This window comes from Epargyreus clarus, unplaced genomic scaffold (genome assembly GCF_041222505.1).
Source record: "Epargyreus clarus isolate Ecla_fem2 unplaced genomic scaffold, WU_Ecla_fem_2.2 ptg000002l, whole genome shotgun sequence".
Classification (NCBI taxonomy): domain Eukaryota; kingdom Metazoa; phylum Arthropoda; class Insecta; order Lepidoptera; family Hesperiidae; genus Epargyreus; species Epargyreus clarus.
Genome location: NW_027332210.1, coordinates 8,051,100 through 8,078,334, shown reverse-complemented (window position 1 = coordinate 8,078,334; position 27,235 = coordinate 8,051,100). Strand labels below are relative to the sequence as shown.

The window sequence follows — 27,235 nt, the reverse complement described above, 5'->3', positions numbered from 1 at the left end:
TTGAAGGGTAAGAGAGACATACTTTTCCAAGGCGTTCCAGCTTAGTCCTCAGGGGTAGCGACGCATCTGTGACCGACCTCAGGTAGAAATATCAAATCCTATCTGAGGTTGATTACAGATGTCCATGGACGGCAGTAGCCACTTACCGTCAGTTGGACTGCATGCTGGTCTGCTACTCCTATATTATAAAAAAAAATACTTCTCTAGAGCGAACGTAGGAATTATTATCAAACTTTAGTACTCAATAGATTTTTGGTTAAAACTTAAAAACCTTACGTAGGTTTTAAATGTAACCATAATCATAAGGTTTTTACTTGCCAAAATGAAAGAAACCAAACATTCGCATCATAATTATGAACGTAATATACCTACTTAAAGGAATATATATTTGTTAAAAAAAATACATCACGTTCAATAATTTTATTTTATATTTTTATTCACTTAAAACCAAATTTATTACAATACAAAGTTAAATGCTGAAGAAATAACCATACTTTGTTAAAAAATAATTCATGAGATGAATACAAAAACAATCCAGTTAAGCTTAATCTAATTTCAAACTTTTACTTCTTTATTATTATTTTCAAAGTTACGCCTTCAAATGGATTATCAAATAACAAGGCCAGTAGCTGCGAATTGATGAATATCAGTGAATTGACGTTCCTGCTTGGGAATCTGGTTATTGGATTCAAGCTCTTTATGCTAAATTAGCTTAAAATAATAAAAAAAAAACATTGATAGCATTGTGGTTAAGAAACTTGGCCTCTTGATCAAGGGGACCACGGTTTAAATCCCAGGCGTCTGATTTTTCAAAGTTATGTGCATATTAGAAGTTAATTATCACTTGCTTAAACGTTGAAGGAAATTATCGTGAGTAAGCGTGCATACCCGAGAAATCTAACAAAAAAGTTTTAAAAGTTATGTGAAGTCTACCAATTCGCACTTGGCCAGCACGATGGGCTATGGCCTACTTCTTCTCCTTCTGAAAGGAGGCCTGTGCTCAACAGTGGGACAGTAATGGGTTGATGATGAAGGGAGTAACGTACGTGGCTTGTATAGTCCGCGCCAAACTGCTAGTCCATTTTGAAGATTTTGCGAGCAGGTGTATTCGTACAATTTGCTATGGCAACGCGATTCATTTCTATATTCAGAGCGGACTAGCAGTTTTACGCAGATTATACTATGATAATGGATGAATGGATCTTTTTAAAAGCCATGGATGAATCGAGCTCTATCAGGGATATAGAATGTGTCCGTTTCTTTGCCTTTGCTTGGGCGTATCTGCATTTTATTGTGACTTGTTGAAAGAACTGGTCTCACTTGACGAGGGGGATTTATCTGAAAATGAAGCAGTAAGACAAAGTACAGCAAATTTTGGATTTGAATGATTATTTAGATTCTTAATTCTGAACGATTCTTAGTCTCACACTTCAGATATATCAGACTCTTATATACTTTAAAAATAGAGTGAATAAGAATTAAAATCAAATTTTTTGCAGTCTTAAGTCTACTTAAGTTTCAATCTAAATACATTTTGGGAATCTATGTATCTGGGAGTTTATGGATATTAATGATAATAAGGATGATGTCCATGAGGTCAAGCCTTAAGAAAAGACGCGTATAATTTATAGCTTCGGGTAAAAAATCTCAAACAATGACACAGGAGGTATCTACATTATTCTACAAAATCTTGCTTATAGAAAAAGAACTAGATTTAGAGAAAATATTAATATTCTAGATGTGTGTACAAAATTCATTTACTACAGTCACTTACATTGCGACGTTGGTTATTTCTTACGCTTTGAAATTTTCGGGCTAAGTTATCAAGTTTATCCTGATAATATTTTCGTCTTTCATAACTAAGATGATCCTCAGTCATACCATTTAACTCAAAATTTTTATTTCTATGGCCTTCAGTATCACTGAATTTATAACTATTTCTATCGTTTGTTACCTTACTAACTCTGTTTCCATTTCTGTAAGTTAAACCGTCATTGACATAGTCTTCATCAAGGAATTCGTTATTGTAAATAGAGTGAAGAACATTTCTATAATTATTATCTTGGATCATGGATTTTTGACCTCTTTCCGCAGGTTTTTTATTATATACTTCTGTTTCTTGTAACCGTTTTTTGTCTATAAATTCACTGTCTGCGGCGTTTTCGTAATTAATTAAGTTATCATTAAGTTCCTTATTTCGTATTTTGTTTTCTGTCATTAAATGCATAGTTTTGTGTTCCAAGTTTTCTGATTTACCAAGAACAGTACCATATATTTTACGGATTTTTGCATCAAATATCTCCTTGTCTGCTGGATCAAGTTCAATATGCTTTACTTCTTTTTCTAAATTGTCTAAAAGTTTCATTAATTTTTTATCAGCTTCTTCGTTTGAATTTACACCAATATCCTTTAATTCTTTCGTTATATTCAAATCAGCATCACGTGAAATTTGCTTTGAATATCTATAAGGACTAATAACTTTATTTTTGCTTACTACTTTTACATGTTCGAATTTTTCTTCAGCTTTGGGAGGTTGTTTTGAAGTATATTCATAACTGCTTTTCAGAACGTTTTCTATGCGACTGCGTTTCTTATTCAAATAAGTTCTGAGAGCATTTTGCACGTTTGAGAAGTCTCTTCGGGGTATCACGTCCTTTTTAATTTCCTTTGCGGTTATTCGTCGGGAATTAAATATTTTTCTCGGTAACTTAAACTTTGTTACTTTTGAAAATATACTCCCTTTTGCTTCATATTTCTGAAAAGATATTTGTATTTTTGAATATATTTTGTAAGGACGCTTTGATGTATTTACAAATTAAAAAAAATCGTAGGTGTTAAACTTTGTAGTATTTAAAAATAGAAAATTATATCTTAAGAGTAGCTATTGACAATTGCTATTCTATTGCATATGTCACTGATTAGATCAGAGATACCTATCGGTGGCGGTGACCACTTATCATTACAAGAATTAAAAAAAATACTTATATGTTTTAAGAAATAATATTTTATATGATATTTTTGCAACATGGTTAATATGGTTATATGGGCTAGTATTCGATTATTATTTCTAGATACATGTGCTCAATATAAAGAAGTCTGAAATGCGCATTTGGCCAGCAAGCTTAGCAAAGCTTAAACGAATAATGACATCAAATTAATTTATTCATGAAACTATTTTCGCAAAATTCATGTTTAAAATGAAAACTTAATTTTGATAACTTCTTGAAAAGATCTAAATAATTGCTGCAAACAATATTTCCATTTGAAAACTTTTCAGCCACCGCAAGTTCAGATATGATTTTAAATCATTTCGTATTGCTCTATCGTGGAACGTGACTTGTAGAGAAAAGTAGAGATTGCGTAAAATTGCAGAGTTTCGTGCGGCTAGGTTGAATGGAAGGCAAATTTATTTGGTTGAAAATAAAGTTATATTTTGTTTAGACATAAAGATTTATTATCTTATGTATTATGTCTTAAATGATAAAAAGGTTGTAAGGGTCTTTTATAATACAGGAGTAGCAGACGAGCATGTAGTCCAACTGATGGTAAGTGGCTACTGCCGCCCATGGACATCTGTAATCAACCCTAGATAGGATTAGATATTCCTATTTGAGGTCGGCCACAGATGCGCCGCTACCCCTGAGGACTAAGCTGGAATGCCTCAGAAAAGTCTGTCTCCCTTACCACACCCTTCAAAACATAGCAGCGCCTAACACTGCTGTCATTAGGTAGAAATAGGTGTGGCGGTGGTGCCGCCGGAGTCGACCCGCAAAGGTTTCTACCACCTTCAAAATTTTGTGTAGATACAGAGGGACATACGTTATAAAAGATTGTAGAACTCTTCGTATGTCGGAGACTATACTGTCAAACCTACTTCTGCATTATAGCAATGTTAAACGTGTGTTCTGGTATGAAAGGAATGGTAAGATACTTGTACGAGGCATTCCAATTTAGTAGTTACGAACGGCAACGTAAAGTGGCTACTAAGATGCCACTTTCCAACCTAACCTAACCTAACCTAACCTAACCATGCGTGGTTTACAGATTTTTTAAAATATAAGAGTAGCAGACGAGCATGCAATCCACCTCATGGTAAGTGTTTCGAAAAAGCATGTCTGCTACCACACTCTTCAAGCCAAAACATCAGCGCTTAACACTACTTTTAATAGGCAGAAATAGGTGTAGCGGTGGTGCCGCCGGAGTCGAACCACCTTTATGTCAATGTGCTGTGAGTATTTATCATCAAGTGGACTATATGATTATATGCATACATCCTTATAAAAATATAACAGTAATGGAATAATTAAGTTACTTACTTGAGCAAATGGTTCCCGATTCGGAGAATAAAGAGTGGGTTGTGTATAGTGACGTACATTCTCAATTCGTTTTGAATTTTTGGAAATTCTATTTTGGATCGTACCCTTCAAGTCGTAGGTAGATCTGAAATTGTAAAATCTATATTGTAAATGATAAAGGAGGATTTATTAAGTTGAAACATATCAAATATTTGTAAAACAAAGTATAATTTTTATTCAAAGTTCTCTATGGTACATTTGATAAGTCCATTTGATAAATCTGTGACGGCTTCCCGCTACTTGTCAAGAGATGGCGTCACGAGTATTCTGAATCACGCTATCGAAGTTTTCTAAGCATCTTGCATATATACAAGCTCTGAACTGAAACTGTCGGAGCACGGCCGCTCCCCGGGCATGATCACCTAGCCCGGGGAGAGATCTTCCTTCGCCAAAAATCTCTCTACCAAGCTAAGCGGGAAAGATGTTTCCTGAAGATGGACAAATGCCAATTACTTAGTACGTGTACTTTGTATTTGCAACGCCCTATATTAATAAGCAATCTAACCAATGTCTTGCCTACCAAAGATTTGATTTGACAATTACTTCATTAATAGAAATTAACAAATTTCGATTTTTGGAAGACAAAATATATCTAATTATTAATAAAAAGGCTCTGTCCAATCTAGTGGTAACAGCAGATGTAATGGTCGAAACGTGACCTCTCAAACGAGATGTCCGAGGATCGCTTCCCGGTTCGGATCCCGTACCACTGATTTTTCAAATTGATGTGTTTATTAGAAATTTAGCCACGAATATTAGGGGAGTGGTAAAAATAAATTATACTCTATATTTTCATATTCCGCTTTGTATAATAAATAAATTTGTTTTCTATTGGATTTGTTTGTAAATTTTACCTTGTAATGTCTGGTTCTCGTAAAAGTTTGCTAAACTCATTTAGGCTTTGGGGCTGTAAAGAGAAATAAAGTTATAATAATAACCATTCATTCTAATGCTTGTAAAATTTAGTATTTTAGCAGTATAGGCCGATATTGTTAAATATATTATGTATAGTCTACTAAATAGTAATTGACTAAGGTGGTATTTTGTGATCTTAAACTCTTTTAGCAAACGAGAATGTGGTCGATTTAATGGCAATTGGCCACTGCCGTCCATGGATATGTCTGATCAAACCGGAAAGGTTTAGAATCCTCAGGTAGGCCACAAGATCGTTGCTATAAGAGGACTTAGTTGGAAGCCGGGAATGTCTTTCTCTTACCACACCTTTTGAAGGTGGTAGAAACCTTTGTGGTTCGAATCCGGCGGCACATTGCTGTTATAAGTCAGAAATAGCTGTGCCGTTGGTGCCTCCGGAATCGAACCACAAGGTTCTACCATCTTTAAGCAGCTTGGAGTCCTACCTGAGATCGATACTGTGGCCGACATCATCTTCAACAACAATAAGAGGCAATTGGAAGACAGGGCAATTTTGTTTTACATTATATTGTGAATGTGATCACGTGTTTTTACAGATATGCCTATACTGAGGCGACCATGCCCACGCATAAATGTTTCGCTTATTTGATATCGTACCAAAATTTTATTCTGAATTGTTTTCGATTTAAGGCCCTTAAGTCGTGGTAAATAAGCTTGAAAGGTGGTAAAAGTCTACATGGCTTAAAATCGGTGGCACCACCGATAAGCCTGCCTAATTACAGTTGTATAAAAGGTCTCTTAGATCTTAGATTTTTTTATAATATAGGAGTAGAAGACGAGCATGCAGTCCACCTGATGGTAAGTGGCTTCTGTCTCCCATGGACATCTGTAATCAACCCTAGTTAGATTTAGATATTCCTATCCAAGGTCGGCCACAGATGCTCCGCTACCCTTGAGGACTAAGCTAGAATGTTTCAGAAAAGTATGTCTCCGGTACCACACCCTTCAAAACAGTGTTTAACACTGCTGTTTTTAGAAATAGGTGTGCCGGTGGTCCATCAGGTGGACTGCATGCTACTTCGATATAAAAACGTTGAAACGTACTTCTTGTATGCGAGCGTTCATCTTATAATCTCCATTTGAATTAAGAATTTCTAATGATTGCCCAATTCGAAGCGTGTTATTGTTGATCCTGTAAAAGATAAATAATTTTAACAAAAAATAAAATAAACAGCAGCAATATTTAATTCAATGAAGATAACTTTATAATAACCTAGTACGTACACAAAATACTTCCTATATTTTTTACTATATGTCTTAGAAATATAATCGATTCAAAATTTAGAAAATGTAGTTAGTCATAGATGTGTTTGGGCGGCAGTAACCAATTATCATCTACTAGTCTACGTAGGTGGTAGAACCCTTTGAGGTTCGATTTCAGAGGGAACAACGTCACACTTAAAAAAAATGCTTTCTACACTCACAGCCCCACACTAGGATTCCCTGTATCGTGGGTGCTATGGACACACACAGAGACAAATACACAAACACCCAGACCCAGAAACAGAAATCTAAATTCATCATTTAGAAATCTGTCTTGGCCGGGGATCGAACCCGGGACCCTCTGCGCGTCAGACCGGCATGGTGACCGCTCCGCCACGCGGGTCGTCAAACGTCAACAAACTTGTTTCTGACTTATATCCGAGGCCTTACAACTGTGTCTTCAGGGGTAGCAACTAGGGGTGTGCGAATATCGTTCGAATCGAATCGAATCGAATATCAATATTCGATTCGAAATTCGAATCGAATAATTCGAAATTTCGAATTATTCGAAGAATTTCGAATAAATCGAAAAATTTCGAATAATTCGAAAAATTTCGAATAATTCGTAAAAATTTCGAATAATTCGAAAGTTTTCGAATAATTCGTGAATTAAGGGGGTATTCTAGTCTAGAAGCATGAATTTCAGGTAATTTTTTGAAGTGCCGTAAAAAAAGGCAATCAATATTTTTACCATCCATTTTTTTATAAGTTATTTATTAACATTACAAGAATAGGATCATCCCCATATTTCAATTTTTATTATTTCATTATTTAAAAAAAAAAACTATATTAATTGTTCTATTTGTGTTACTATATGGTTTAAATAAAATGTATATTGACTTTTAAATTTTTATTCGAAAATTGAAAATAAGAAACCCTGAAAAAATTCGAATTATTCAAAAATTTTCGGATTATTCGAAAATTTTCGAATTATTCGAAAATTTTCGAATTATTCGAAATTTTTCGAATTATTCGGGAACTTTCGAATAATTCGAATTTTCGAATTATTCGATTCGAGTTTCGATTCGAATATTAATATTCGATTCGGAACGAATAATTCGTAAGTTCGAATTATTCGCACACCCCTAGTAGCAACGCATTTGTGGCCAACCGCAGGAAAGATGCAATCTTATATGGGGTTGACACCATAGACGGCATGGGTTCATGTAAAGCAGTTGCCACTTACCATTAATTGGATTGCTTGCTCGTTTGTTCCATAAATCTTATAAAACAATAATAATTCTATATCCTACAGATATTATGGTCTTTGAATTACCCGTGAGGTATTAATTTATCTGGAGGTGCATCTTCCACGGTGAAGATTGGTAGCAGGACAACTGCTGGCTTGCAGTTACCATCCGGGCAGTAATTTGGCCGTGGCGCTGAAATTTATTATTTCTTGTTTATCAATTGTACTTTCACATTTAAGGGAATTTACAACAATATAGTCCGCGCCAAACTGCTAGACCACTCTGAAGTTCTTGCGAGTAGGTGTGGTCATACAATTTGATATGGTGACGCGATTCATTTCTATATTCAGAGCGGACTAGCAGTTTTACGCGGAGTATATTATCAAGCGCTGCTATGTTCAAAATAAGCAGTGATAGCCCAGTGGTTGAAACTTGGTCTCTTGCTCAAGGTACCCAGGCTTCAAATCCCAGGCACTGATTTTTTTAACTTATGTGTGTATTAGAAGTTAATTATCACTTGTTTTATCGGTGAAGGAAAACACCGTGAGGAAACCTGCATACTTGAGAGATTTAAAAAAGTTCTCAAAGGTATGCGTAGTCTACCAACACGCACTTGGCCAGCTCGGCGGACTGGCTGAGTCCTTCTCATTCTGAGAGGAAACTTGTGTTCTCAAGTTTTGCAGTGGCGACATAATTTAAGAAAATAACTCACAAACAGGTTGTCTTGGGCTCTCAAAGCACAAGCAGTCAGCATCTTCGTCATAGCCTTCAGGGCAGCCGCATCTGATGGTGTATCCAATTTGGGTAGGCGGTGTAGTTGTGTAGACCTGGGTACCTTTACGAGACCTCGCTGAGAAGTTGCAGACTACCTGGATGGACTGAAAAGGAAAAAATCCTTGAAAAAAGCTATTTTATACTCCACCTACGAGATGTTTCACAGGTTTTGTATTCTTCAATATTCATAGGGAAATAGGGCTGGTTTATCAGAATTAAGGGTTTACGCATGTATATCTCGTACTTAATAGATAGCTATTAGATCGCTATTAGATAGCTAGATAGAATTAGATAGCTAGATCGCACGGAAAATTACATGGATTTGCCAGGAAGACTAGAGCCAGCACGGTATCAAATCGCGGTCCTATGATGGTCTTATACGCGCAGCAGAATGTACTATCATCCCTGCACCGAAGAAAGTGTAAATAGAACAAGTTTGTGAATTTCATTCGGGGTTGTTTATACATGTCTATAGGCGGTAGCACCTTCTTACCATTAAGTGGGCTGCATGATTCATTATCATCATCATCATCATCATCATCATCAAACCATTATTGCCCCACTGCTGGGCACGGGTCTCCTCTCATAATGAGAAGGATTAGGCCATAGTCCACCGCGCTGGCCAAGTGCGTATTGGTAGACTTTACATACCTTTGAGATTTTTTTTAAATATAAATCTCTCAGGCATGCTTCGCGGTGCGTGCCTAGGATTTGAACCTCGGTCCGCTCGTTCGAGAGGCCGAGTTTCTAAACCATTTGGCTATCACTGCTTATTGCATGATTGTTTGCTAAAAAAATATGAAGAAAGTATGATGGAGACTGTTAGTACGCAATTCATGTACTTAGATTTGTTTACGTACCTTAAGATCTTCAACAACATTTAACGATTCCATTTGACTGACGTAAATGTGTGTCTTATATTAAGTGTCTACTTACGAAATGTAACATAAGATTTGGCAAAAAGAGCAGACGAATTCGAGACCTTAAATGGGGAAACATTGTGTTTACACGCGTCTTTTGAGATCAAGTTAAACACAAACAGACGTTCGTAACGTTCTATTTACTTCATCACTTTACTTTATGAGGACTTAATATACTTATATTACGAAAGTACGCTGTACGAATATATGTCGTTGTCAACCCATTACTGTTCTATTGCTGGGCACGGGTCTCTTCCCTAATTGAGACCATAGTTCACCGCGCTGGTCAAGTTTTATTTAAATATTATAGGAGTAGCAGACGAGCATGCAGTCCACCTGAAGGTAAGTGAATGCTACCGTCCATGGATGACCATAAGTACATATGAATGTACTCAACCCCAGATAGGATTAGATATTCTTATCTGAGGTCGACAACAGATGCGCCGCTACCCTTGAGGGTATTAGGTAGAAATAGGTGTGGTGGTGGTGCCGCCGGAGTCGAACCACAAAGGCTCTACCTTCAAATTGGGCATCACAACACACACCATAGATTTTTTTAAGAATTCTACGGTGTGTATATTTTCTTATGATGTTTTGTTCGCCTGTAAGTGTAAATGATAATGAATTTTTAATATAAATGTATTTGACACATCATTATCCTCTTTTATTCCCTTTCTGGGCAAGGCCTCTCAGAGAAATGTTTGGAGTTATCTATATAAAAAATATCGAGTTTTGATCGCTCTTAGTAAGATCTTAATAAGAAGCTGTTTGTAGTTGATTGAAATGTTACATTTGGGTTGCTATTTTCATATGACGCTATTTTTGGGTTCAAGGGGGGTTAGTGTAAAAAACGTTACATTTTTATGTGTGGGGTCACAATTCCTGTTCCGCGGCCGCCACCTTGAAGAAAAGGTTCAAATCCTTTTCACGCTCTAACAGGCGAACTATTCGTCGTACAGAAAATTTATTGGAACAGAGTTTCAAATTATAGCCCCGTAGAAAATCTTCGAGAAAACATTGTAATTTTTATTCAAAATTTGAACAATTATCAAGACAACTGATGACAAGGCGATTTTATAATAGTTTTGTTCCATTGTCCATATCAACATCCTCAGGATTAACGATTTTCGAGGCGGTGTTCGAGCGCCTTAGAGAAAGTATATACCAAAGTTACTTTGTTGCAACTATTATTACTTTTTAGTTTGAATAACTATAAAAGCGTGATTTTACTATTTTAATATTTATTTATATAAAACAATAAAACAAATTTTAGTTACTCAAATTTAATTTCCATACAAAATATCATTTTGCTTTTCCAACGGTATTGTCAGAAATATTCATATTTCGGAATTTTTCCGGCCGAATTTCCCGCTGACTACAAATTATTTTTATTTACACGCATCAGTTCGAATGTTGGGTATCCATATTAAATTATCTCTGTAATATGATATGTGAAGGATAAATATTCTGCTATCTTTTGTTATTGGACATAGGTATATGTTAACTGCCATTCTGCCACATTGGCCCTTTTTATAATGACGACGTCACGACACGGCACCGATGCTGTTAAAACATCTGTCTGTTACGTCAGTGTCAGCTTTGATATCCAATACCAGTTATTTATAATCAAACTACCTTATGTTTTGTCTAGAAAAGGTGTGGGAAAGGTAGCCATTTGATAATTTCATTAAAGTAGACATTGTCAAATTTTGATATTTGTTAAGTAAAAAATCGATAGATTGATTATCTGACCTAGTTTTTTACCTATTGTGATTTGTGACCTCAAGGAAAAGGGCCAGGGAAATTTATCTAATATGCTACATCGAATATTCAATTTAAGACCTAAATTATAAGATAGATAAATCGAAAACTTTATGGATACTTAGTAAATGAATCGATCTATCGAAAATTCTGGTGTTGTTCGGATAGCTAAAAAAGCCGTTATAACAAACTGAACAATATGTTATCTATAAAAGGGCTTTGCTTTTGTTTTTGACACGCGAAAATCCTGTTGGTACAAACTACATTTTCGTCGTCGATTTAGATATTATGTCCGTGTCGTTACCGTGTCGTGCCGTTGTAGTCCTTATAAAGAAGCGCTCTATGGACGTTGTCGGAAAAATAAAGTTATTAAAGATAAACATGAAATAACAATAAAAATTGATACTTCACTTAAATGGCTTCCGAACTTTTCAAGATATATAAACCTATAGACACTTTCAATTGTAAAAACGTCTTCTTCAAACTTTTCGAGAGCAAACTCTTGGTTAGAAATTCAATAAAAAATTTAACCTTTCATAATTCCTTAGTTTGATACGAAATATTAATTTTTTCTACGTTTTTTTGACCTCGCCTCCAATTTTATGAAAATGTAACTTATTTATAAGTCTATATATAGATGGGATTGGTATGAAAGATAGAATAAGTGTGCGATCGATAGGTGATACTGTTGTTGATTTGTCCCTGTAGTGTCGGGACCAGAAAAGTCTACGGTATCCCCTGCCAGTCGTAAGAGACGACTAAAGGGGCGCTTTCGGGGTTACAGGCGGCAAGAGTGAGAGCTCGAACCGCCCAGCTAGCGACCCCGGGAAGGGCGGCGGTATTAGTGGTCGCATACCGTCGACATGTGGCGAGCGCCAAGCTCACCTGGGCGGAGCCCGACGGGGCAACGCGTTAAGAGGGCTCCGGTTGCGTTCCTTTGGAGATCCCGGAGCCCTCTACGCAGCGCCAAACACGGCCACCGGAGGTATTTTAGTGCGGTAAGAATTCCACATAACCCTGCGTCGCTCCCACGACACCGAGTAGGTTACCTTTTGAAGGTTTCCGAAGGTTTTGAAGGTGAAAAAAAAGGTGATACTGTTGTCGATATATAAGAAAAAAGAACAAATTATCTTGTGTTAGAAAAAACATCTGCCTGGATCTATTAGTAGTTTTAGGTTTCCGTATCCAAAGGGTAAAAATGAAGCCCTATTACAAACGCTACGTATTCGTTTGTCACAGCCATAGACTTAGAATTTTTTCGCTACGCTATCTATCCATGGCATCGTATATCTATGGTCACAGTGCTATATCTCACGAACCGAAATATATTTTTAAATATAATTTTAAGGTGGTAGAACCCTCTGTGGTTCGACTCCGGCGGCACCACCGCCGCACCTATTTCTACCTAATAACAGCAGTGTTGGGCGCTGCTGTGTTCCGGTTTGAAGGGTGTGGTAAGGGAGACAGACTTTTCCGAGGCGTTCCAGCTTAGTCCTCAGGGGTAGCGGCGCATCTGTGCCCGACCTCAGGTAGGAATATCTAATCCTATCTGGGGTTGATTACAGATGTCCATGGGCGGCAGTAGCCACTTACTATCAGGTGGACTGCATGCTCGTCTGCTACTCCAATATTATAAAAAAAAAAATCAGATAAAATTTTATAATAACAATACTAATTGTGTATTATTGTTATGATGTTGAAGTTACTGAATGATACTGAGTGATACTGAAGTTTACAATGATGAAAATTCTATCTATCTATAATTCGATTTATCAGTTAACCTCGCAAAATCTCTTATTTATTATTCCTTATTATAAGTAACGTATCGCTCATTGTTATTAACAAGGAAATAAAAGCTGTCCAAAGCTTCCAGTACCATGTGTTGGCTGTTGACAGACGGACACATTTTCCGATCATTGATTATTGTGGTATTTTCCACCCTGTGTTTACGTTGAGTGGCATGTACAAAATATAGGCGGGTTGTACTATTATTTTTCGTTGTGTGAGATTTTGATTGTCAGTTCCTATATTTGTAAGGTATGAGGAAAGAATGAATCAATTATTTCACGTTTCATAAATAATATTTTATTCTTACAATGATGAGTTACATAATATTTTTGGATTGAAAGACGTTGTAAGAGTGTCGTTACAAATTAGTCATTTTGGAATTACTAATGCCCTGAAACTGATCTTAATAAATTGTTATCCCATTTTAAACTTATTCTGCAGGTAGTAGAACCCTTTGTGGTGCTATTCCGGAGGCATAACCGCTGCACCTATTTCTGCCTAATAACAGCAGTGTTAAACGCTGCTGTGTTCCGCTTTGACGCTACTGTGTTCTTATGGGTCGCATCTTTGTTACGCATTTAAACTTATTTAGAGTTCATTACAGATGTCCATGGGCGGCAGTTGCCACTTACCATCAGGTGGACTGCACGCTCGTTTACCGCTCCTATCATACATAAAAAATATATTAATTTTATTCCGTAACTTAAGTAGGTATAGTCCGTGTAAAACTGCTAGTCCGCTCTGAATATAGAAATGAATCGCGTCGCCATAGCAAATTGTAAGACTAAGCCTGCTCGGAATCACTTCAGAGCGGACTAGCAGTTTGGCGTGGACTATACCAGGATTATTTATAACATTAAACTTACATTATAGTTCAACGGTGCGTTGTTGTCGTGGTAAGCGAATTGCGTGTAAGCTGAGACTCCACACCCCATGTGCGTGGCTGGTCCACTGATCATCTCTAGATACAGCTTCCCGCGTTGATCGCCTGGATTTCTGAAGATATGTACAAATTGTTTAACTTGCATTCGCTTAAGGGCAAATGATTTTTCAGAGGCCAATTTAGAATTTACTTTAGAAAATTGTTTAGTAACCAATTAATTTCTAAAATAAATGACGTTTTATTAAGCGAATATTAAAAAAAAAAACGATTTTCTTTTCACGTGTTCTCATATGCCTAATCTTTTGCATTTTGACAAACAAGATCCCCCGCTCGGCTTGGTGATCATGCCCAGAGAACAGCTGTGCTCTGACATTCTCAGTTCGGAGCTTCTATAAGTGTCTCCATCTCATCAGCAAACTTCGACAGCGTGATTCAGAAGTTTCGAGTAGTTGCCTTTAACATTGTAGCATTTTAACATTACATTTACGTTACATTGTACGGCTATGAACTTTAATGTTAAAAGCTATTTCTAATTATGTTAAAATATATTTTTATATGTAAAGGCTTTTTAAGGCTGCGATGATGTATCAGTCAAGCAGGACAAGTTATTTTTATAACTATACATTACATGTAAGTAATCTTTAATTTTTGCCGAGATCAAGTTATTCGAGTAGGTGCTAGGCTTTTATCTCGGCATCAGATCTGACTGAAGACTGCTGGAAATTTCGAGAACATTTAACAGCTCTCGAGACACGTCATCTCAGCGATATTTCAATAATTCATTAGCGCACAATGACGCAGACGTGTTAAGTTATATGTCAATATTGGGTGGTTTAATCTTATCTTTATTATATATATTTCTTATGTGCGTGTGTATGTCACTGAACTCCTCCTAAACGACTGGACTGATTTTGATGAAATTTGTTGTGTGTGTTCAAGGGGACTTGAGAATGGTTTAGATTCACAATTTAGTCCGTGGGAAAAGGTTTTTTTTAATTAATTTTTAATTCGTAAGTAGTTATAGAATCGGAAACTATGCATTTGATCATGTGATGATCTTTAGCAAAGTTGTTGTCCAAGAGCCCACGAGGGTTTGGGAGTTGGTAAAACCAATTTTCGACAGATGGCACCACTGTTTTATGTATGTCATAATTATTATTTCATTAAAATGCGGGCGAAGGCGCGGTCACCACTAGTATACTTATAAAATTCTCGTGTCACAATGTTAGTTACCGTACTCCTCCGAAACGGGTTTACCGATTTCCACCAAATTTTATATGCATATTCAGTAGATCTGAGAATCGGCTACTATCTAATTTTCATACCCCTAAGTCATAAGGGTTGTTCACCCTTAACATTTTTTTATTTATATGGCAACACAACATTTGGCGGGTTAGCTAGTTTGGTATAGAATATAAGATGGTAATTAATTTTCAATTATAGCTGTAATTATGTCGTAGAGGCGAATTCTAGATCTATCTCATTTTATGTCAGTTTATGTTTCTTTTATGTTGGGAGTAGTTATCTTTATAGGGAGTTTCATGGAGGAGAGTACTCAGCTACTTTATTGTGATTGGATGGGAATTATTTTAATGTGATGTCCTTTTGTCAGATGTTTTCAAGGCATTCATAAGGGCCTTCGAAAAGATTTAACAACTGCTACTTAATCATAACAACCGGGACCAATGCTTGGTACAATAAAACAACCAACCAACGCGCGTGTGAAACTAAAGTAAAATAGCAATTTGTAGTTTTTCTAGTTTTATTCAAATGAGAGAATATCGGATACAAGCATAGATACGTGGATGCAAGTGACAGCTCAAATGACAGATAGAAAACGAGACAATAAGAATCGTCCAAAAAGTATGTCTATATTTCAACATCCTCCCTTAGACATAAACCCATCTTTGAAGAGCAAAACTCAATCTTCTGCTGAGGAGTTCCTTTCGTCAGAATGTCAGCGACCATCTCACTTGTTTGCACGTACTTTATTACAATCTTCTTCAGACGTACCTTGTCGCGCACAAAATGATGTCGTATATCTATATGCTTAGTTCTGGGATGATAGTTAATGGTACCTGCAAGTTTAATGGCACTTTGATTATCACATAAAATAATTATAGGTTCAGTGACTAACTGCGGCCAAAATTCTTCTTGCATCTGTTTAAGCCACATTGCTTCTTGAGTACAGCTTGAAAGTGACATATATTCCGCCTCTGTAGTAGACAACGCAACAGTCGGTTGTCGACGAGAGTTCCATGAAATTGCACCACCTTGATGAATAAAAATAAAGCCGGAACATGATCTTCGATCGATTTCGTCATTACACCAGTCTGCATCGCAATAACCATGTATAAAATTTTCTTCATTTCTTTTGTATGTAAGTGTATAATTTTCAGTGAATTTCAAATATCGCAGTATGCGCTTCAACGCCACCCAGTGCTGCATTTGTGGCTTTGAATTAAATCTGCTCAATGTATTTACCGCATAAGATATATCAGGGCGCGTACATTGTGATAAGTACAATAAACACCCAATTACTTCCTGATATGGATATTTATCAGTAATTGAATCTACATTTTCAATTATTTTAAACTTTGTTTTTGGATCCATTGGGATTTTAACGCTCTTACAATCTGACATTCCATATTTACTCAATATATCTTTTATATATCTTGTTTGATCTATACTTAGAATTCCACGTTCTCTGTCTCTACGTACATGTATACCCAGATAATATTTCAATTCACCTAAGTCCTTCATTTCAAATTTATCAAACAAATTATTTTTTATATAATTCTTAGTTTCAATGGAACTTGTAAATAAAATAATGTCATCCACATAGACAGCCAAAAAAGTTATATCTTCGTTATCTATTCTATAATAAACACAAGAATCAAGTAATGACTGTTTTAGGCCAATGGATTTAAGTGCACGATCGAGTTTTAAGTTCCATTGCCGACTAGCTTGTTTTAGACCATACAAACTCTTTTTTAATAAGCATACTTGTGTATTGTTCACTTCGAAGTTTGGAGGTTGAAGCATATAAATGTTTTCTTCAATATCGCCTTGTAGGAACGCTGATACAACGTCCATCTGGTCTATATCCAAGTTATATTTCACAGCTAGCGTAAGTAAATAACGTAGAGAGGAAAATCTTATTACGGGTGCATATACTTCATTATAATCATATCCCTTTCTTTGAGCACATCCTTTAATTACTAATCTAGCTTTATACTTTGCTATGTCACCATTTTCATCCCTTTTGGTTTTAAACACCCATTTGCATGATATAGCTTTCTTATCCACTGGTAACTCACATAGTACCCAAGTATTATTAATCTGTAAAGATTTGAATTCTTCTTCCATTGCTTTTTGCCACTGACTGGACTCTGGGCTAGATAGAGCTTCTTCTAATGTTAAAGGATCTTGATTTAAAACTAAGCATGCATGTTCTATTTCATTTTCATCTTGTTCATCATCACTGACATATCTTAGCTGCCTTCCTCGAGGCCTAAGATTAATAAAATTATCGGGAGAACTAAATGTACAATCTGTGCTTGGTTCATATGTCGGATCTTGATCTGTCATATTATCCACAGATTCAAAGCTTTCACATAAAGTTGTATTAGTTACATCCTCATTAGAATCATTTGAACTACAAGTTTGATTGTTGACACTATCGGTAGTTTTAGCAGGCTCATCTAACGGCATGGATACCTGTAATGGGGCATCAGAGTTAACATTCGGCAATAATACATCTTTCTGAACATCTTCTATGAATACGACATTCCTGCTTTTTGTAACCTTTTGAGTGACAGGATCCAACAGTCTATACCCTTTCGTATTCTCGCAATATCCAAGAAATATCATTTCAGTGGATTTCGAATCCCACTTCAATCTCTTTTCCTTCGGCACGTGCACCATGGCTTTACATCCAAAAATTTTCAAATGAGAAATATTTGGTTTCAAACCTGTCAACATTTCCAGTGGTGTCACATCGTTAAGGACGCGAGTCGGAGAACGGTTAATAATATGAGCTGCAGACTCCACTGCCTCTGCCCAAAATTTCTTGGATAATCCAGCATCCTCCAGCATACACTTGGCACGTTCTACGAGCGTGCGATTCATGCGCTCTGCCAGCCCATTCTGCTCTGGTGTATAGGGCGCTGATGTTTGATGCCTGATGCCGTAACCTGATAAAAATTTCGACATTTCATGATTAATATATTCCAAGCCATTATCTGTTCGAAGAATTTTTATTTTACAGTCAAGCTGATTTTCCATTTCGTTTTTGTATATTTGAAGCACCTCTTTAATATTTGTTTTATTTCTTAAGAAATAGACATTAACCTTCCTAGAGAAGTCATCTATAAAGGTTATAAAATACCTTGCTCCACCCATAGATGGCACTTCCATAGGTCCACACAAATCAGAATGCACGATTTGCAATGGCTCTTTTGCCCTCGAACCACAATTTGAGAAAGGAAATCTGGTTTGTTTACCTTTCAAACAGGGAATACAATTGATATTTATATTATTGTTTTCTACTAACTTAATTCCTTCAGTGCACAATGGCAGTTTCCGTACATCATTGTAATTCAGATGTCCCATTCTTCGATGCCAAATATTTAAACTCGTTTCTTCGGAAGTAGCAACAAATGCATTGCCATTAAAAGTATTTAACTTATACATGTTGTTTATAAGCTTAGCAGTAGCCACTATTTTCTGATGTTTATTTAATATTTGACATCCAATCTTATTAAACATTACTTGACAACCACTCTTAGACAATTGACTGACTGACAATAGATTCGAATTCAACTTTGGAACATACAAAATATCTTTCACCTGTACTTTGTTTACATTACCATCTTCACCAATAAGGTTTAAGTCAATATTACCAATATATTGTACAGCAACTGATTCATTATTGGCGACCATTATATTTTGTATCGGAGGTGCCCGGATATCATACATTCCATCAAGAATATTCGTCATATGTAAAGATGCGCCAGAATCTACAATCCATGAAGCATTATCTACGGATTGTCGAGTTGCAGAAAAAACAGCTGCATAACCTTTTCCATTATCATCATTTTTCTTCTTAAGGTTGCAGAATTTGCTTATATGGCCATATCGATTACAATTGTAGCAACGGGGACCAGGTGATTTGGTACATTTATTAAATTTGAGATTATTTTTATTATTATGCTTTGTGTACAGAACTGAAACATTCGTGTCTTTTACTTCCTGAAGTAATTTGGTTTTTATGCAATCAGTTGTTATCTTTATACCTGAGCTTTCTAACCCCATGATCATCGGTTTGTATTTTTCCGGCAAACCGGCTAACATTAAAGTACCAAGCCACTCATCATCAACATTAAAACCTATATTTCTAAGTTTGTGGGCGGTGGTCACAATTTTATTCACATAGTCTTCTATGCTGTCACAACTTTCTAAGGTTGTATTTACCAAATCGCGGAGTAACCCAACTTTTCGTGTCAGACCTGAGTCTTCAAACGCATTTTGCAAATTTTTCCATACCTGTCTGGCAGTCTTTGCTTCTTGAACGTGAACGTAATTAATCGGATCCACAAGCAAAATAATTTTCGACTTCGCCTTGAGGTCGTTCTTCGCATTTATGGTAGAATCTTCGGCAGATTCGACACAATCCCACAAATCCTCATGTTGTAAATAGGTTTGGACTGCGAACTTCCAAGTATTATAATTCTCTCGTCCCTTTAATTTGTCTATATGAACGTTAGACACGGCCATTTTACTTCGGTACAAAATGAAAATTTTGTATTGTAACGGCCGACCTAAAAATCGAAAAAAACACTCGCGGAACTAGTTTTACTGAACTATCGGAATTACTATTTAAACAACAATGACTAAAAACGGGTCAATGGCCCATAACCTAAAGTAAAATAGCAATTTGTAGTTTTTCTAGTTTTATTCAAATGAGAGAATATCGGATACAAGCATAGATACGTGGATGCAAGTGACAGCTCAAATGACAGATAGAAAACGAGACAATAAGAATCGTCCAAAAAGTATGTCTATATTTCAACAGGAACCACTGACGGTAACCCATCCCATTGCCAACCGCGCCCGAACTTTAAAGGATATTTACGAACTTTACACACCTAGTCACTCCTACTTCATTTTTTACCCGACTATGGAAGGTAATGTTTTTCGAGCGTATGTATGTACCTATGTCTCATTTTTTGGCACACCCTACAGGCGAAACGGCTTGATGGATTTTAATATATGAGATTTCGTTAGATTCGTTTAAATTGTCAGGTTTTTTTTATAATATAGAAGTAGCAGACGAGCATGCAGCACACCTGATGGTATGTGGCTACTTCCGCCCATGGACATCTGTAATCAACCCCAGATAGGATTAGATATTCCTACCTGAGGTCGGCCACAGATGCGCCGCTACCCCTGAGGACTAAGCTGGAACGCCTGGGAAAAGTATGTCTCCCTTACCACTCCCTTCAAAACGTAACACAGCTGTGCGCAACGCTGCTGTTATTAGGTAGAAATAGGTGTGGGGGTGGTGCTGCCGGAGTCGAACCACAAAGAGTTCTACCACCTTTAAAGAGTGACCTTAGGATAAATCTTTAAACAGGGTTTATTTTTATAATACTCATAAACTAATTTACAAGTTCAAAACCCTTACTGCAACCAATCCGGATAATTCTCGATCATCTCCTGGGTGACGAAGTTCTTCTGCCCGTACCAGGTTTTCAGGGTCTGTGTAATCGCGTAGTTCAACTTCGAAGCCGTTAACCCGGGTGTAGTGAAGTGGGCGTGCTTGGAGACCGGGAACCAATCCGGGTATGTGAAGCGGACTAGACCGGCCCCTTGACCCGGATCGGGAAATCTTTCTGGAAAAAAATAGGTACCCGAAAATCCCAAAATACTGTATGTTCCGCTGTTTCTTGGATTACAGCGCTTTTTAAGGAATCTCTCTGGAAATATAGAAACCAGAAGTACTAAGATGTTTATTTCTGATGGATTACGCTTTTTTTCTAGTAGATGTTGAGGTTTAGTTTTTTTTTAAATCAAATGCCTCAGAAACCGTTGTTTATATGTTTCTTTTTTCACAGGTAATTAGAATACTAATGTCAATGTTAATGTGGTAGAACCTTTATGGTTCGACTCCGGCGGCACCATCGCGACTCCTATTTTTGCCTAATAATAGCAGTGTTAGGCGCTGCTGTGTTATCGTTTAAAGGGTAAGGGTTTAAGGTGGTAAGGGAGATATACTTTTCAGAGCATCTGTGGTTGCCTTCAGGTAGGAATTTCTAATCTTACCTGGGGTTGATTACAGATGCCCATGGGCGGCAGTAGTCACTTACCATCAGGTAGAGTGCATGCTTATCTGCTTCTCTTATATTATAAAAATGTATATACCTAATACCTTTCAGTGGAAAGATAATGGAGTTATGATAGGGGGAAAATACGCAGAAACACATAAGAATAAAATACACATAATCTAGTGCGTTTGGACAACTGAAACTTGTTAAACACACAGCCATGCGTTTTGATATATTTAGTAGTTTATCGTATATTTGTAGTTAAGTGTCTAGGGGACAAAATACTTACTAGTAGCTCTGCATAGATCATGCCTCAAAACGCACTGGTTGGCCAAGACTTGGGCGAATGTTGCCAGTTCTTCATCCCAGGACTGAAAAACATTTGAGTAATTTACCTCCGATACCTAATATAAGACTAACCGATACTTAATATAATATAACTCTGATACCTAATACCTAATATAACAATAGACTAGTGGTTAAAATTCAGTCTCTCAAACGGCTTTCCGAGGTTTGAATCCTCCGATTTTTCATTGTGTTGTGATTATGAAAAACATTGTGAGGAAATCTACACGTCTAAAAGGATCGACGACGACGATGATACAAATGTACTACCGAAATGGGGATTGCATATAAAATGGATGGATGATGCCATATAGTTGGGAGACTCTGGATAAGAACAGCGTAACATTAGACAGAAGCTGACGACCTCTGAAGAACGCTGGGAAGTTTAAAAGACAGTCAGTATACCAATCTGACGCACAAAGGGTTCCGGGTTCGATTCCCGGCCAGACAGACATCTGAATGATGAATTTGTATATCTGATCTGGGTCTGTGTGTTTGTGTATTCGTCTTTGTGTGTGTCCATGCCACCCGCGATAAAGGTAATCCTAGTATGTGGTCAATAGAAAGCGTCTCAATCTTGTCTTTTTATTAACCGACTTCAAAAAAGGAGGAGGTTACTCAATTCGACCATATATATGTTTTTATACCTGACATCAGTCTAAAAGGGGAAGATACGATAATAAAATATTAATAAATTCAAGCATACCAATCTGAATATCCCGTAGCCCCTGGGAAGCGAACCGTTTTTGCCAGTTTCCTTGCCCAAAGCGATTTTGCTGCGAACACTGAAAACATACATACAATTTTATTATTTCTATTTCTTGTAACAATAGTGATGAGCGTATAGAAAAAAGGAATGAAAGAAGGAATAATAAAGCAATATAGGATTGAATTAAAGAAAATATTAATCGACGAACTGGTGAAAAAATGGGACATTAATAGGACATTAATATGTTCAACTTGATGTAGTTTAGGGGTATGCAGGTCAATTTATTTGTAATAATATACTTGCGGAAACCAAATATTTTAGGAAAGTTTCACTTTCCCTAATAAAACGAAACACATGACCACTATTATGAAACCGTTGGAGATACCTTTGTTAGTGCTCGTAGGTGTCGTAAAAAGGAACGAGAGATTCTTACGCAGTATTAAAACTAATTTTATTAGGTCTGTTACATACTTACGACTATACGTCTAACCTATTTTTTATAAATTCTTTGACTATTTAAACCAGACTATAGAAATAATAAAATTTCTAACTATAGTTTAGTAGAATAATGATTGCATACTCCTAATCATGATAATAATTTTGTGACGACGATACTTAATCTTATTCTATTAAATACCTAACAAACAGGAGTCTTACTTAGATATTTAAAAGAGTCATTCCAGCGGAGTCCTTGGGGGTAGCAACGCACCTGTGGTCCTCAGGTAGGAATCTAATCTTGTCTAGGGTTGATTATTAATGAAAATGAGTGAGAGTGGACACTTTCCATCAGGTGAGCTGCAACCTCATTTGCTATTTTTTTAACCGACTTCAAAAAGGAGGTGGTTATCAATTCGGCCGGTATCTTTTTTTATGTATGTACATTGTACACGAATTACTCCGCCGTTAGTGGACCGATTTTAATAATTCTTTTTTTTATTGTATAGAGACGAGCTGGAAGTTGGTCCCATTTAAATATGGTTAGGATCCATCGATGGGTTCTGAAGAAAATGAGGGGAACTCCTCCACTCATGTAAATATAACAGCCATAACTTCGCCGTTTATGAACCTATTTTAATGCCTTTAATTTCGTGTGTGTACAATTGCTACAAGTTGATCCCATTTAAATATGAAGAGGATCAGAATGGATTCTGGAGACAAAATATGTAACTCCTCAACCGATGGGTATAATTGAGTTTTGTTTGAAGATATTTGGTGTAGGTTCTAATAAAATTGCAAAACCAGTTTATCATTGACTATTTAAGGGTCTGATAATATGGCTCGGAGTCAAAATATGTAACTCCTCAACCGATGGGAATAATTGAGTTGTGTTTGAAGATATTTGGTGTAGGTTCTAATGAAATTGCACAGCCAGTTCATAATTGACTATTTAAGGGTCTGATAATGTGGCTCGGAGACAAAATATGTAACTCCTCAACCGATGGGAATAATTGAGTTGTGTTTGAAGATATTTGGTGTAGTTTCTAATGAAATTGCAAAGCCAGTTCATCATTGAATATTTAGTTAGGTTAGATTGGAACATATAAGACAATATAAAACTAGCTATATAATATTAGACACGCTGTTTACATCCTTATCCAACGAAATATATTGAGCACCGACTTCAGAAATATGTACTAAACCAACATTTATTTCAATTATTTTTTACTTTGTAGTGACATAGAAGTCGGTTGTATTTTTTTGGTATATTTTTTTTATATTAATAAAGTAGAAGAAATGAAAGATCTAAGTTTTAAAGATATAAGGATAGAAACATTAGGTACTTCCCCTAATTATATATCTTGAAACAATTCTATTCTAAAAATAATAATAAATTGTAGTTACAAATGTATTATTTACGTCATTGAGGTTGTATATATTATTCTAGGTTGTAGCTGCACATAATTATGTCAGTTCATAATCGTACGTCTGTTAAAGCCTTAAGCCGCTGTCGTAAAGGTAGCATATTGTTTTAATAGTAGCATTAACCGTCAAATTGTGTTATTGGTTACGAATATGGCTGTCTTACGCTGAGACACGAGAATATACATATAGACAATGTATACCAGTACTGAATTTACACATTTGCCGCCCGTACATTATTCAAACTTTGCCGCTCACATCATGAAGTGTTTTTATGGGCAAAATAGAAACAGTAAAAGTAGAAACGCAAATATTTTCTTAAAGAGGAAAAAAAAACAAAGGTCGTTAAAAATAATTTTGATAAGATAAAATCGTGGGCTTACATACTCGTATTAGGATCTTCTTAGATATATTTGCCGCCTCTGAAATCTGCCGCCCTTAATTGCCTTTTGGTAATTAAATCAGCTGCTGATGTATACAAATAATATAAATAAAATAGAGCTGTCCTACCTGAGGTTGAATACAGAAGTTTTGCTGTCCCTAAGGGCTAAGTTGGAACTCGTCGTATACGATTCCTTTAGCACACCCTGCAAATTGACACTTACATAACGCTTAAAAGTTCTATCTATTACCTATAAGGCTAAATAAGTCTGGCATTGGTGACTTCGGGGTCGCACCACAATATTTCATCCATAAATTCTTAGAAGACCACATTCACGTCCCCTCAAGTAAGAATTCTAGACATACCACGCAACTCGTTCCATTACGAGAAAACATTATTATGAAATATTTCCGAAAAATATTATGAAAGTATTACTAACAAGGTTTCGTGAAAAAATGAGAGGTATTTTTCATACATTATTGTTTTAAATGATTATAATTCCTTTCTCATTTCAGCGAGACACGAAAGAAAATATTCATTTTTATTCAATTTACAGAGGATTATATTTGTTCTGCTTAAGGCGGTTGTTCTATCGTGTAAGATGAACTTGAAGAGTCTTGACGTCGATAACGATAATACACACATCACTCGCATAATTTCGACGAATTACAATAACACCCAATTTGTTAAAGCCGTCATGCAGTTTGCGCTGTAGGGTGTGCTAAAGAAGACATAAATACGTATACATAGTACATACATATGCCTAAAAAATATTGACCTCAGCAGTCAAGTAAAAATATATTAAGAAGTATCTAAAAGCAAGCCTTTTTGTATTTTGGTAATATTTTTGATATCCATATGATCAGTGTTCACAAAATATAATTGTCCGACATTTTTGTGCGTCCTCCATATTGAATTTAGAATAACATCAATAAACAAATCATCAATCAAACATGTATACATTTTACAGCTCAATCGGTTGGGGTTCAGTGGTTTAAAATTTAGGTGAAAGATTTGACCCTCAATTACATACGAAGACGAAGTAACAAGGTTATAAAATACTTACGCGTTGGTCACATCTAAAAGCTTTGTCGCTAGATCTGGAGTCATAGTGATGTCCATTGGATTACTACAATGATGGCCCATCACTCTGTTCTGAAAATAAATAGGGCCCCTTAGGGGATGAATTTTCAAAAAAAAAATTAAACTTATTTGCATTATAAGGAAATTCTGGGCATGTTTTCAAACTAACCATAAGTTGTTCAAGGTTTAACGACTGCTATCAAATGATAGCAATCGGCATCGATAGCTTAATGTGTCTTCGAAAACATGGTAACACGAAAATATGCCACCTACGGTCACCCATCAAACACCTGACCGCACTCGACATTGCGTAATTTTGTAGATCGGTTATCAAATGAGTGAGCCATCATGATTACGTAATATAATTTCTACTTACAGGATCATAATACATGCACATAACATGTGAGCCCTCTATACAATATTCGATTTTGGGGCAGTAATTCTCAATATGAATACCCTTTTGGCTGTACGCATCTATCACAAGGGAGCATTCTGATAGGTTCCAAAATAATTGCAATAATATCAATGGGGTTATCTGAAAGGATTTAAATTTAAAAAATGATTAAGTCTTTCTAAACCATAAAGTACTTTAAGTCCCTAAAGGGTGCCTTTTACATTATGGATGCAAAATAAGTCTGACTTACCCGGATAAGCATTGTATTTCTGAATGTGTCGATCTCATTTCATAAAGCTTCAAGCCATACTAAAGTACTAATCTTCATATAGTATCCTTTGGAGTTTCAGTCTGAAATATAGTTACATGTATGATAAAGTAGTTGTTACTTATTATGAGATTGATATTTATTGTACGCAGCATCCATCTGATACTAAGTGGTCATTGCTGCCCAACCAACTCGTAATAACCAGTCATTTTAAAATTTGTATAGTAACCTTGAAGGAAATTTAGTTTGAGGTAACTACATATATTTTTTGTGAATCAATATGTACTAGTTCTTTGGCTTATTATTTTACCAATGCCTTAGTAACTTAAAAGGCTACGCAAAACATATTATATTAATAATCGAATCTTGTTAATTAAGACAATTATTAACTAATTTTCTTTTACAATTAAACAAAATACATACTCTTGAACCGATCAAATATGTTATTAACTTATTTACTTTTTTAGTCACCATTAGGGTCTATATTGACAGTCTTTTCTCCGGTAATAATTTAAAATAAGATGTAAATATAAAATTATCCTGTAGCATAAAATGTAAAATTATCCACAACCCAAAATTAACTGTGTGCAACAAAGATAAAAGTCAGAACTTTGCAAACAATACTCGTCTGTCAAATTAATTTTCAAATTAATCTTTGAGGAAGAACAACAAAAGTACTGATTACAGTTGTATTAAGGGCACACGAGAAGTTGACAAAATTCCGGCTTCGAGTAACTGGGTCGCTGAAACTGAAACATACTTAAATGTACTGTCTTATTGCCAGCGAGCGAGAGATAAGCGATTTTTTCATTATAAAAATAGCAAATGAGCTTGCATTTCACTTGATATTAAGTCACTTATGCATAATTATCCATTACTTCATATAGATTAAGGTTCTAATCCAGGATTAAGATGTCCTCATAACATTTCCGCCTCATCCACCCTTTTTCACGGACGGATAGACGATTTTATGGCTTTGTTTTGAAATCATAACCATTT

The 27,235-nt window shown here is 36.0% G+C and overlaps 1 protein-coding gene across 1 annotated transcript; it reads right to left on the bottom strand.

Moving 5' to 3' along the window:
• Nucleotides 1-410: 410 nt before the first annotated feature.
• Nucleotides 411-26,973, bottom strand: LOC140744697 (uncharacterized). The gene is made up of 15 exons (XM_073076324.1): nt 26,660-26,973; nt 26,219-26,319; nt 25,951-26,109; nt 25,558-25,646; nt 22,247-22,325; nt 21,485-21,566; nt 20,556-20,763; nt 13,851-13,980; nt 8,454-8,619; nt 7,828-7,933; nt 6,333-6,420; nt 5,210-5,262; nt 4,317-4,440; nt 1,775-2,755; nt 411-1,338 (listed from the first exon to the last, which is right to left on the bottom strand). Exons 2-15 carry the CDS (start codon nt 26,228-26,230, stop codon nt 1,207-1,209), a joined length of 2,409 nt encoding a protein of 802 aa, XP_072932425.1. The 5' UTR covers nt 26,231-26,319; nt 26,660-26,973; the 3' UTR covers nt 411-1,206.
• Nucleotides 26,974-27,235: the final 262 nt, after the last annotated feature.